Source organism: Tachysurus vachellii, chromosome 21 (genome assembly GCF_030014155.1).
Source record: "Tachysurus vachellii isolate PV-2020 chromosome 21, HZAU_Pvac_v1, whole genome shotgun sequence".
Lineage (NCBI taxonomy): Eukaryota > Metazoa > Chordata > Actinopteri > Siluriformes > Bagridae > Tachysurus > Tachysurus vachellii.
In genome coordinates this window covers 7,365,612-7,379,882 of record NC_083480.1, presented here as the reverse complement: position 1 = coordinate 7,379,882, position 14,271 = coordinate 7,365,612, and the positions used below count along the sequence as shown (strand labels likewise).

Here is a 14,271-nt window from a genome sequence, read left to right as displayed (position 1 = left end):
TATAAGAAATTGCCAACACAAAATGCTAATGTGACTCTTCCTTTAGACAAAGCCATTCATCATGGCCCTGGACCTGCTGGGTAAATGTGTAGAACAGCATCAATCAGAACTGCTTTGAGATGCCACCACTTTATCCAGTAGTAATGTAGAGAGTTAAAGCTTCAGTGGTTTATTGATGCAATCAGGAGGGATGATGCAAGCTTTTTGATCAGGAAAGTTTCTTCTCAATTCTGTACTGAGTTCAATGCCTTCTTTTTCATTATTTCAACAATTCATTACACAGACAACTCCTGAAAGGACTAATAATTTTGCTTCTATGATTTTTAACTGGCAAAAGTTCTCCATGAAGACATGACTGATCTAAGTTTTAAGGAAATTCAACTTGCATGAACTTTAAAAAAAACCTCAAGGCATGAATTAAATCTAGTTGTCTTCTAGCCTTTAAGAAATGAATCATAGGACTATGGAGAGCATGTGGAAGCAATTAATTCTATTACCTGAATGTTTCTGAACACATGAACCTTGAACCCCTTTCCTCGTCCTTTCTCTCCATCTTACGAACTCGCCTAACCTGAGACGACCTTACCCACCGTTATACTTTATCATTTTGACCTAGGCCTACATCCATGAATCACTTTAATTCAATTTCTCTCCATCTCTCGAATCATAGGAACTCCAATTACTCCTTTGATGGAGTCCATATTTAAATTTTATGAAGCCGAAGTCTTGAACCCTCAAAGGCATCAGGATTACAGGACACCTTTTATCTATCAATCAAGCTATGACAGGAGACTGCAAAAAAAAAAAAAAGTTAAGTTCTTTTCAGATGGGTCAATAAAGACTCACCTGTCATATTTCAGGGTTATGAACTAGAGATAAAATTTCATCATTAAATCATCAGCAGCTCAGCTTTATTCTTTTTATGGAAAAAGTACAGTGAGAGAAAGTGTCATAGCGACAGGCCATACATTACTGAACCTGAAGTTCTCACTCACTGGTGCAGTTGGGCGCTGTGCCGGACCATGTGCCATTGGCCTGGCACTGGCGGGCACTGGAGCCACTTAGCAGGTAGCCCTCCATGCATGAGTAGATAACCGAGTGGGAAAAGGTAGTGCCATCCAGCCGATATACTCGCCCATTACTGGGAGTTCCAGGGTTTCCACACTGTACCGCTGTTAAATACAAACATCATACAGACAGGTAAGGGGTGACAGGAAAACCAGAATAAAGGTGATCAGATTTCACTCATTTTACATTTAGAGAGATGAAATCAACACTTGTTCCTGCATCACATCATCAAAATATAGTGTTCATGTTGACGTTTCTCTAAGTAGTAAATAAGTCACAAAAAATAAGAACAAAAAAAATCAGGGAAAGAAAATGTGGACTGTGATAGAAAATAATTCTTTTTTGTTTTATTCTGTGACATAATAGCATACAACAAAAGCATAACAAAAGCAAGAGACAATTTAAATATATATATTCATTCATTCATTCATCTTCTACCGCTTATCCGAACTACCTCGGGTCACGGGGAGCCTGTGCCTATCTCAGGCGTCATTGGGCATCAAGGCAGGATACACCCTGGACGGAGTGCCAACCCATCGCAGGGCACACACACACTCTCATTCACTCACGCAATCACACACTACGGTCAATTTTCCAGAGATGCCAATCAACCTACCATGCATGTCTTTGGACCGGGGGAGGAAACCGGAGTACCCGGAGGAAACCCCCGAGGCACGGGGAGAACATGCAAACTCCACACACACAAGGTGGAGGCGGGAATCGAACCCCGACCCTGGAGGTGTGAGGCGAACGTGCTAACCACTAAGCCACCGTGCCCCCTAAATATATATATATCTAAAAAAAATTTAAATAGATGATATAGAAGTAAAGTAATTGAAAGCACTGAAATAAACATCTAATCTAGTATACTGCCAATATACTGCATGACACAACCACTAATGTCATGGGTTCCCACAGTTCACCGTGGCCTTTTAGGCTGCACCTGGCACACCTTCCCAGAAACCATCTGCAATCCCTCACTCACAGTCCTTTCTTTTGATTGTTTTCACTTGCATTTAATTACATTGTGTTTGGCACAGTTTCTGTTTCTTTTGTTTCTTTCCCTTTGTGACGTTACCGAGCTTGCCTTTGTGCTATTTCTTTTTACCTTCTATGTATTGTTTATCTGACTTTGACTTTTGTCAAAGTACACCGCTGTTTGCTAATCGACCGATTCGTGCCTGAATTTGAGTGTGCTTCTGGATTTCTTGCTGGAATTGTACCTAATAAACTGACCTGCATTAGCATCAAGCACCCCTGAGCCTGTTTTCCTGACAATGCAATACATCATCACATTAATCAGTGAAAAATTTGGCCTAATTCAACAAAATAGCACTTGATCCAGCCCATCCTATTATTTTATAGTGAATTTTTATCATCATGCGTAGACAAGTCTTGGTGTGCACAAGTTAATGCTGACACGAGACAGTAAATCCAGATCATAAAATTGAAACATGTGCATGTAATGTAGGCTATTTTATAAGCTGACAAAGCGTTCATCTGCTACACTTACAGCTTACTTTATGTAAGTGTAGTTAATAAATTTATCCAGATTAAAAATCCCATTAAAAATGCTCTCTCCTCAGATGTCCTCTGTGTGGAATAACTATATTTTTAGTCGACTTTACAGGGATGAAAAAACCTCATGACTTTCTGTAGATTTTGAGTGCATTTACAACTCAAAACCTATATTGCAGTATGATATACAGTGGCTACATTGTGTATGAACGAGAGGGAGGGAATTAGAACAGTGAGGTTAAAGGGGGCTGAGGTAAAGTAGGTGCAGAAGTGCAATGGGGAGTGTGTAAAAGGGGTGAAGAGGTGAGTACAGGCAGGTTGGAGTGGGTGGAGAAAAGTGTCAGAAGTGTTGTGTGAGAAGATTGTCAGCAAGAATAAAAGGAAAGGTGTACGGGACAGTAGTGAGAGCAGCTCTGCTGTATGGGTTACAGATTGTATCAGTGAGGAAAAGATTTGAGGCAGAGATGGAGGTAGCAGAAATGAGGATGTTGAGGTTCTCTTTAGGAGTGACCAGGATGGACAGGATTAAGAACGAGCACATCAGAGGGACAGCTCAGGTTGGCTGTATTGGGGACAGGGTCAAAGAGGATAGATTGAGATGGTTTGGACATGAGAGGAGATGGTTATATTGGTATAAGGATGTTGGAGATGGAGATGCCAGGTAAGAGGTCAAGAGGAAGGCCAAAGAGGAGATATATGGATTTGCTGAAAGAAGACATGAAGTTAATTGGTGTGAGAGAACAGGATGCTGAGGATAGAGTTAGGTGGAAACAGATGATTCGCTGTGGCGACCCCTAACGGGAAAAGCTGAAAGAAGAAGAAGAAGAAGAAGAAGAAGAAGAAGAAGAGGAAGAAGACGACATATAGTGGCTACATCAAATTAAGATGGAGTTCTGATGGGTTCTATGTGGGAATCTAATAAATAGCAGACTGATTTCTAAGAAACATTTCCAGGAATATTAATAAATTATTAACCTAAAATAAGTGGATGGACGGATATTAAATAATTCTAGCAGAGATATGGAAAGGCACATTGGGGCCACTGAAATTTTAAGTAGTGTACATGTGACATGCACTTTCTATATATTTTTATTTTAGCACTTGGAATAGAGGGAATCCTGAAAGTCAGCACTCTCTCTTCCTGTGTCCTTGAACAATAGTAAACTTTTGTCAGAACATATTTTCTCCTTTTCCATAGACTCTATTCTGCCCAAATTCTACGCAATTTTGTTTTCATGCTATACTGCTAGCTCCAGGTCATCCAATAGATTAGTTCTCACAGACAGAACAAACCAACAGGGTGTATTGGATGCCAGAAGGTTATTACAACACAAAAATATTCAGACATGATGGTAATTTTGCACGACTAAATGTGTGCGGGCAAGAGCGAAGAAAGCAAAATCAGTCAGGGCCTATAAGAGTGTGTTTGTGTTCTGGAGAGATTTGTGATAAAATTCAAGCCTGGAGCTATATAGCATGTTTGATTTCAGGACCATGGTCCCTTCTGAGTGGATGTACGCCCTACCAGCCAAATTAAAACAACAGGGCATTACTGATCAAGTCAGGCTTTCTACAAATCCAAAAGCCTGTGGCTAAGCTGTCTCTTGTGCGCATGTGTTTTAGATCAAACCAAAGGCTGAGCAGAGCAGACAAGGCCACACAGGGAAGACAAAAATGGATCCAGAGAGAGGCAGAGGAAGCTCTATCTCATCTTGTTAAGACGTTGTCCCCCTTTGGGCCTTGGAGTTAACAATCTGCACACCTACTTAAGCGCTGAGCTAAACTGGTGAGAAGACACAGGAAGGATCAGTCAGTCCTGATAGCTCCTTGTCACAATGCACTTATGACAATCATTGCCTTTGGCTCCCTATGACACACTGGTCATTGTGTCTCTCTCAGCGTGTGTCACTTTGCAGTGGGGGATCAGATTTGAGCACAACCTCCACCAACCCCCCTCCGCCTCAATTACACACTGTTCTTGCATCCTGTCGGTGCCTTTCGGAAATGTGCTTCTCTTTCACAAACAAGTACTGTTTCTTGCTATTAGACCTTTTTCAGTGTACAGTGCTTAAGGCTCTCACTACACAACATGGAGCATGACCTCAAAAGACACCACACTTTTAATATAGCTTTTGAGAAAGGTCCCCAGAGGAGCTAGCAATGAGGTTGACACATGTACCTATTGTTTGGATGGCAGGTCACCTGTTATGATACATATCCTCTTGCATGTTCACCAGTCAGCATGCTATTAATTTCAGTAAGGCTTTGACTTCTGTGTAATAAAGGAGTGTAGCTTGAAATAATTTACTCAATTGAAGAAAATGCATCCAGCTATTACATTGTTGCTTATATATCCATTCAAATGTACACTAGGGATTTTTAAGAGCATGAATAACAAAAATGAATAAAAACACTTTACTTTTCTTCAAAACAAAATATACGGCAAAGCTCTTTGCTTCCACTTGTAGCCACAAGAGGATAATACTTGATTACTATTAAGAGTAGTACCTGATTACTCTGTTTTAAATTAAACACTTAACTTACTAAATATTTTTTAATTAAATATGTTTACTTACTTTCATTATCCGGCAAAAACATTTAGTTACACTATCAGTTCTAGGTTGATCAGTTCAACCAAAGACTATACATTAATCAATTTAGTGGCTCAGTTTAGCATTTATTCATTTCAGTTCTGCATCTAATCAAGCTCATCAGTGTAGAAAAAACTACCAAGAAACGTGTCAGTTTGTCACTGGCCATGACCTTCTCAGCCTAAACAACACAGCAGGCGCTATACAGTAGCTATCTGATGCCTCTGGATATGGACGAGCTTCTGGAATGTGGTACCTGAGGATGAGCACCCATGGCTGTACCTCTATCTACCTCTAAATTCCCATTTCAACATGCTAGAGAAAGTGAAGATATAAAATGAGGTGTCTCCCTAGAAGGCAGGAACTCCATCCAATTTGAAAAAGTACATTGTAAGTGTAGCAATTTGCTAACATGAACTGGATATATTTAACCAAATAAAGCAGTATGACTTGAGGCCAAACCACTCTGAGATCACTCGATCTCGTCTGATTTCGGAAGCTAAGCGTGGCTAGTGCTGGTCAGAAAATCACGGGAGGGTTCAAGCTCTGCATTACTGTAAATTATAAAATACCTTCAGATGACTCATTTCTTGTTGTCTGTCCATTAGCATGATAACATAACCTAGACTTTTGTGACAGTGAACCATGGGGAACAGGATGCTTGATATTGGAATTTTTGATGAGAAAATGAGGATGGTATCAGACTAAAAGCTGATTAACACAAGTATATGTATTGAAGCATTCCTACTAATTTCCTTCAGAAAAACCACAAATAAACTATTAGTTTTATTATTGAAGTACTCAGTAGGGGTGAGAAGAAAGTGACACGCACTTTGTGTACATACCTTTACACTGCATAAGACAGTGAACAAATAAGATTTTTTTTTAAAAGTATAAACAGACATGATCAAAAATAAAAACAAAGCTGACATTTTATATCATATGCACTGTTGGTAGCATTATGTGTGGGAGAGCATGTGCCTGATACGGTTTAAAATAAGATTTATTTCAGATTTTAGATAAATAAGACAAATTGAATCACAGATAAAAGAGAATATTAATTCTGCTTTCCTTTGCATTTTAATGCCAGGATTAGATCAAAGAGATGAAAATAACCCTAAGCATATCAGAGGACTTGGCTCATGTTCTGACTTTAAAAAGTATGAAGATATAGTAAGACAAGAAAAGTAGTGGAGCTTGCAAATCATACACTGAAGATGTAATCTGCTTACGTTTGCAGGAAGGCTGAGTTCCAGACCAGGTGCCATTGGGCAAGCACATCCTCTCAGAGGAGCCGAAGAGTACGAAGCCTGTGGAACAGCTGAAGTGCACCTTGCTGCGGATCCGAAAATCACTCTCCTCCCTGCTCCCATGAGAGGGCACACCTGGATCTCCACACGTCCCTGACGAATCACCTGTACAGAAAAAGCAGCATGGAGTGGGGAGAGAGTATAAATAAGCAGAGAAATTGGTATGAGATGAAAAAGAGAAGGGATGAAACAATACTGTATTTAGAGATAGAGGGGGAGAAAAGAAAGAAAAATCCATGACATATCATGTACTCATAAATGAATGTAAATGACATCCTCTTGAACTGTGAGCTTCTTCTCTATAGGAATACTGTGGCTGCAATTTTAGAGGACACACTTTTTCCCTCCTCACACACTCAAGGTTCCAATCCAAGACTCAGGAAATTGATAGCGCTGATAGGTTCTGGGGGCTTCCATATATCTGTGAAAGCCTGCAGCTTTACATCTCACCCGAGCTGCAGCTTCATCCATCATCACAGATGGAACTCTGTACAAACACAGCTCAAAAAACTCAACATGTTCCCCATCAAACTAACATGCTGCAGCAGCAGGAGAACTCAACACCTGCTAAGAAATGCAATGTGTTCTCAACAGCTCTACAAACACACAAGCTAGAGACATAAAGTCATATGTGACCTGGAGATATAACAAAAACACTGCTGTAAACATTAGACATAGAGGGAGAGACTCAGCAGCATAGTGGCAAAAGGGTGGAAAGGTAAATACACCATTTATTTTGAGCACAACCTTGGTACTAAACTGCCCTCACATATCAGGTAAGTCAATAAGAGAAATGGCTCATGCCAGGGGACCAGTCCACTTCCAATTATTCCATAAATAAATCATCATTTATTTAAGAACAGGGTATGAAAGAAACATTTCTTGATCTAATGCTGCCGTTAGGCCTGGGAGCAACAGACCCAAGAGACAGATTAAAATGGTGGATATTAAAGGACTACAGGGTGTTCTTTTTTGGGATTAATATACCAGACACGTGGTTGCTCTGGCACCCGTACAGATACTTGTTTCTATTTTTTTTTGACGTGCTGCATGTTGCATGTAGCAAGTGTGACTTATAACACTTAACATCTGGAAGCAGGCTGGAGATGTGAATGCAGACTGTGAAGCTAAAGTTAAATGAAGTGGATGAAAACCTTGATCGAATGTAATGTACTGTAATCTGGACAGACAGACAGAGAGAGAGAGGTAGATAGATAGATAGATAGATAGATAGATAGATAGAGAGATAGATAGACAGATAGATAGATGGATAGATGGATAGATAGATTGATGGATAGACAGATAGATGGATAGATTTTTCTCCTGAAATTATTATTATTTTTACATTAAATATAAACTACATCTGGAAGCATACCTGTTCACACGCAACCCCCTAATGTCCAAACAAAATCTATGCCCATATTTCCACTCATTCACTGAACCACCTACTGAAAGTGGACAAGGAGTTTCTTTTCTTTATTTTCAGTTGTCCAGTTTCGGTCAGTGTCTATCACTGTATCCTCAGATTCCTGTTCTTTGCTGACATGAGCAGAATCTGATGTTGTTTCTCATGTAGCCCATCCACCTTAAGTTTGGGAGTGTTATACATTCTTTATACATTCTTTATTTTATGTTATACAGTTGCTTTACTGCTCACCATAGTGTGTACTACATTACAGTGAAGGCACAACACTTTTCAGGGAACAAACAATATGTACAGCATTTTACACATGCTAGCTAGGAGACATGGTAATGGTAAAACCAAGCATTTCCAAGTCCATTTTAAGTCATAGGCAGAACATTATATAGCTATTATTGTTGACAGGGTGGAGAAAAAAAATACAATATACCCTGAAACCACATTATCCCTGGTTCATCTGTCACAGTCATCTTCGACCTTAATACGACAATGTTTGATTGGTGAGACAACAGAGTCTTGTAATGCGTGCCTTCATCACAACTTCACAGAGATGTCAGTGCATGACAAGAAAAGAAAAATCAAATAAATAAAACAATCCTGAATGAAATGACAGCCCAAAAACGGTCTTTTTTGTGGCAACAATTTCACTCGAGTACATAAGGATCCCCCAATAACACTTCTACAATTGAAAAAGGTACTTAAGTATTTAAATGTAGCTGTCCACTGTTTCAGAGAAAACGCACCCAAATAATAAAGATGCAGCAGATCTTATTGAGGTACCATGTTTGTTGGCAATTGGGTGGGGGGCACAGGAGCAAAAACAGAATGCACACTATATGTGGGTGTTAAGGGTGAGTCAGAACTTTCTTCAAATACAGAACTCATTTCAGGTTGTCCAGTTCAAACAAATTCATGGTATGAAACTGAAACCCTGAAGAGGAAAAAAGATCAAATATCAACCTCTATGATTTTGGACTTCTTGAAATGTCCTGCTCTTCAATGGGAAGCTGGTGATCTAACTGCTGTCAGAAAGCTTCTTTAGTGCAGGCCAAATTTTAAAATGTGTTCTTGTACCTTTCCCTTCTTACGTGCAGCAGCTAGTGTCATGTTGTAATATAACTCACATTTATCCTAAATATGCTGCAGATCCTTAAAATTGTGCTTTACCCCATGGCACTGGAAAACATGTTACAACCTAAAATAAAACTGGATTTATGGATTGTCCATGAAGTACAAAAATGTAACTAGAATTCATGGATAAATGAATATCTTGCAGTTACATGAATACATTTTTATGACAACTTTGAAACAAAACGGCATGAACTAAAGTTGTATATGACTGCAACGAAAATGAATAAACTTATTTGACCATCATTTAGACCAAAGCATAAGCTGTAACAAGCACTAAATTAACAGATTACAAACCATTCTATAAAAAAAGGCCTACAGTTTGGACCAATGGTTTATATCATCCACTGTGCTGACTTGATTAGTTGAGTGATATTAAGGTTGATTTATACGTCTGTAATGATGGATGTTTAGAGGTAATCTTAGCTCACAAAGGTGCTAAAAAAAACCCTCCAAATGACACTGCAAATGCATTTAAATCTTTTTTTAATAGAGGATATATGTTCTAATCATGAAACCAAATAGGTGAATTTAAAATAAAATTTCCACATAAACTTTTTCGTACTGTTTTTCGTAAACAGTTTGTTAGCATGAGCAGCTGCTTACAATTTACTTTCCTAAATAATTGAGTAACGAGTAACAAACAGTCTGTTCTCATAAACATCTAGCAAACATTGAATCGTTTATCTTGTGTCCACAAACAAGAAGCAGCTGCATAACATGTTGGAAGAAAGATATTAATTATGTTTAAAAATCAGAAACGTAGTGTCTGCTATTCAGTTGATAAAACTTAGTACTTTATCAGTGAATAGTGGTGTTTTAAACAGGTGTAATTAACAGCGACAACTTCGTGTCATACATATGTCTGTACACTTGAACAGGATAAACGTTTATACATGACAGTGGTTGAATTAATGTCTGACTGATAAGTGGGTGCTGTAATTCAAATTGCAGCATTATATTAATGTGCTGTTCTAAAACATTCAGAGGGACTTGTATGTCAGATGCTCAATAAAATCATATTTGGATTAAAATAAGGGCTGGTGAAGCTTTCTGTTAGGTTAAACATTTATTTAGCATTTATGGAGAGACTAGTTCAGAGCTTTGTAATATTCAGAGTAAAGCAGTCCCTTCAAGTTTTCGTCTGTGGAATAATCTTTAGAATGGAGGACTATTCAGTTTGCACTTTCTTGATGCTAACCGCTAAATGTTTGTGATTGCTTATCATTCTTATTACTGATGGATGGAGGCGAGGAAACTGCTGTTATAATGTAACTGAACATAGATTCATAGATCTTCAACAATATGAAATGTAACTGTATAGTATAGTAGTTAAAATATGCACATTAATAAAGAACAAAAAGTTTGGCAAAAATGAATACACTTGGAGTGCTTTCACTTTTCTGGGGGTTCAGGGACATCCTAATGGATCCCAATACTCAGTATTTTCCAATTTGCTCAAAAATGACACTGCTCTGTAATCCACATGTTAATGGTATGTGCAGGTAATTTGGCTATAAAGCTATAAAGTCCACAGTACAGTGATGGCATGTTAGCAAATTGGGAACTTTCCCGGTCATGGACAGCACCTAGAGTTATAATAATTCTCTGCCAAGTTTGCAGCTGCTCTAATTGGGCAAGCGGTTGTTGAGGTGTTAGTGGGGTGAAAGTGAAGATGGTTCTACCTCCAGCTGGATACAGACTCACAGCCTAGATATGAGTAATTGGGATTCTGGCTCTCGGGGCAGAGTGTAAATGACTGGAAGGAGAAGTGGAGAGGGTCAGATCAGGCTGTGAAATCATTATACTGCAAGGGGAGGGATGTTGGATGTTGAGACCTGTGGCTGGATGGAAGCAATTAGAGTGGGCTGCTCACATAATCAAATTCTCGTAATGTTTTTATTCCTAATTATATAGCGAAGCAGCCGAATGTCTTCACGTATTGCACACAAAAACACAACGGCCACACAGACACACATAGGTATGTGTTTATGTGCTGTACAGTACACATGTAGCCTGTTTACAAGGTTACATATTGGTTTATATATATATATATATATATATATATATATATATATATATATATATATATATATATATATATATATATACACATACATATATATATATATATATATATATATATATATATATATATATATATATATATATTTTCACATAACTGAATATATATATATATACGTATATATATATATATATATATATATATATATATATATATATATACGTATATATATATATATTCAGTTATGTGAAAAAATTAGGACACCCCATGAAAGCCTGTTTTATTTTTTATTTTTAAATAGTTAAACATATGGGCATTTTAAATAAACAAATAAAACCAAAGAAAGGTCTGTAAAATTTAATTACAAATTTTCTTGTGAGGAAAAAGTAAAGACACCCCCACATTTATTTGTATTTAAAATATATAAAATGACCTACAGGTGTATCACATCAGGTGCAAATTATTAAAACATTGTTACAAAGATTTTTGAAGAAGGCTTGCCTTATTTAAACCTCAGACATTTACTTTGGTTTACTCTTAATTGTTGAAGCTTTTGAGTCTGTTAAGGGATATAAAATAATCTGCCAATATGACCAGGTCAGGCCATCCAAGCAAATTCACCCCAAGAGCAGACAAAAAGATGCTTGAAGAAGGCTCAAATAACCCTAAAATATCATCACGGGACATGAGGGCAAGACTGAAGTTTTCAAAAGAACACAGAGATAAAGGCCAAGATTTCTGTAATAATGTGCTTTGGACAGATGAGTCAAGAATTGAATTATTTGGAGACTATAACAGAGGGCATGTTTGGTGTAAACCAGTTACAGTATTTCAGCAAAATAACCTCATACCAACTGTAAAACATGGAAGTAGAAGTGTTATGGTTTAGGGATGGCTTTGCTGCTGCAGGACCTGGCCAGCTCATCATCATAGAATCTACTATGAATTCTACATTGTATAAGAAGGTGCTTGAGGAACATGTGAGACCATCTGTCAAAAAGTTGAAGCTGAAGTGGAACTGGACCATGTAACATGACAAAGACATACCAGTTAATCCACAAAGGACTCGCTGAAAAGTAAAAAACTGGAAATTATGGAATGGCCAAGTATAAGCCCAAATCTAAATCCTATAAAGAGCCAAGATTTGAAAGAGCAAGATTTGAAACAGACTGGGAAACTTTCTTCCAGTAGATGTCAGAAACTGGTAGATGGCTCCAAGAAATGTCTCAATGAGGTTATTTCAGTCAACTTTTTCCTCAGTTGAAATACTAATTTTGTTGATTTCTTTTGTTTAATAAGTGAAAAGTGATATATTTTTGTTGTTTACAAGCAGTTACATCACTTTCATCAACAGGTAAAATTGAAACAATATTTGAAATTGACGTCTTGACATTTCTTGACAAGAACTTAATAGTTAATGGGGTGTCCTAATTTTGTCATATGACTGTATATGTGCATGTGAAACCATCGGAACACACAGGAAGAGGAAGCCGTCCTGAGTCCTTGCCAGAAAAAAATACCACATGGTCCAGGAGGCACAGCAGGCTCTGTGGGAAGTCTAGAAACCCCACAGGACACAGACAGAAAAGGAAAAAGGAAAAGGAAAGAGAATCACAAAGTAGACTATTGATTTCTCTTTCTTTCTGTCTCTCTCTTACTTCTCTGCTCTGTTTCTGGGTCACAGAGCCCATTGGGGGATTGGGAGGGACTGGGATGAGCCCAGTCTGAATTTTCCCTTTATGGGTCACAGACACTTAATGAAGGTCTAAGGAATGAGTGGTGATCTGGTGATTGTGTGTGTGTGACCACAATCTAACCTAGAAGAATGAAGTTGTAATGGAAACGTTATTGGTGGTACTGAGGGAATAGGGGAGGAGAAGTGTTCAGTACGGGCCACAGCCGAGCGCTGAACCTAACAGTCACATTCAAAAACCCTACCCAACAGTCTTTTACTATGTTTTCCAAAGAGAGCTGGAAGATTTCACAGAAAAATCCATTAAAGACTATTTTATGTTTATCACTAACATGTTTATTCACCAGCCATTTAAATAAGCAGCACATATTAAAAAAGATTACTTGCTGTACAAACTTCTCTCTAAAATGGTGATAGTATTCTGAGACAATGACCTAATGACCTAGCAAAAGCATACTGTATGCTTCGGATAAAGACAACAAAGCACATGTATCTCGTTAAGGCTGTTTGCTAAATGCACGAATCTAGAGACGTTGATCCATTGCTGACTTTTCACAATTATTCCATTAATTGAATTAATGTGTTGAAGCAATTTACACATGTTCTAATCAGGACTTTTGTTAATTTTTAGATATACAGTGGGGTGCAAAAGTCTGAGACCACAAGTGCATTCTTTTCTAATTTAATATAACAATTTTCATTACAAACTATATTATTGATAAAAGCCTGATTTGACAAAAAAAGAGAGAATCAACTCCTTGTTCGGATCATTTGATCGTCGGATCAGCATACTCGATTTTTGGCACAGGTTTCAAACAGGACCTCCCATTTTATCTGGCCTTCAGACCAGAGAGTTAACCCCGAGTGGCTTGGTTGGTTCCCTGCCCAATCTTTTTCCTAGACCACCATGGAGGATCATAAAATTAAAATAATTATGATAAATTTGTATGTATGCCCATATTTATGTATTTATTAGTTTATTAATTAATTAATTTGTTACTGAAAAATCACCCAGCCCTATCTGGAACTCTATTGCCATGGATGCAACTTCATCACTGGCAAAAAATGACAAATGTGAATAAATGATAAAAAAAAAAAAAAAAAAAATGCAAAGTATTTTAGAGCTCTACTTTGCTACCTGATTTTAAACAAGCACAAGCTTTGTCACATTATCAAGGTCTTGAGGAAAATGTTGAGAAGCTCAATGAATCACACTGCTATGTACTGTAGAATGCATACTGTAGTAAATGTCACTAGCTCAGGTATAGTTTCCAGGTTTGTGCTTTATGCCTTTATAATTAATTCCCCTTTGGAAAATTCTCAAGGACAATGTGATGTATTGCTTCAAAATCTGGCTCAGAAAGAGTATAGACCTCAATGAACCTTGGCAAAAAAGGTCCTTAAATCCTAATAACACTGTGATGAAAGCCTGGCTGCTGCCAGCACATATATTTATACCTATTTGGTTTGACCAGAGAATATGTGCATTTTTATCCTGCAGTCTTTGGTCTGAAGCA

General features: G+C 37.8%; 1 protein-coding gene across 3 annotated transcripts in view; it reads right to left on the bottom strand.

The window, feature by feature from the left end:
• The window catches only part of csmd3b (CUB and Sushi multiple domains 3b), a 406,848-nt gene that overhangs the window by 25,203 nt on the left and 367,374 nt on the right, over positions 1 to 14,271 (bottom strand). For all 3 annotated transcript variants that reach the window (XM_060897477.1, XM_060897478.1, XM_060897479.1), the window contains 2 exons: positions 6,410 to 6,592; positions 996 to 1,172 (listed from right to left, as the gene is read on the bottom strand). In XM_060897477.1, the coding sequence (XP_060753460.1) occupies positions 996 to 1,172; positions 6,410 to 6,592 (360 nt within the window). The remainder of the gene's footprint in view (positions 1 to 995; positions 1,173 to 6,409; positions 6,593 to 14,271) is intronic.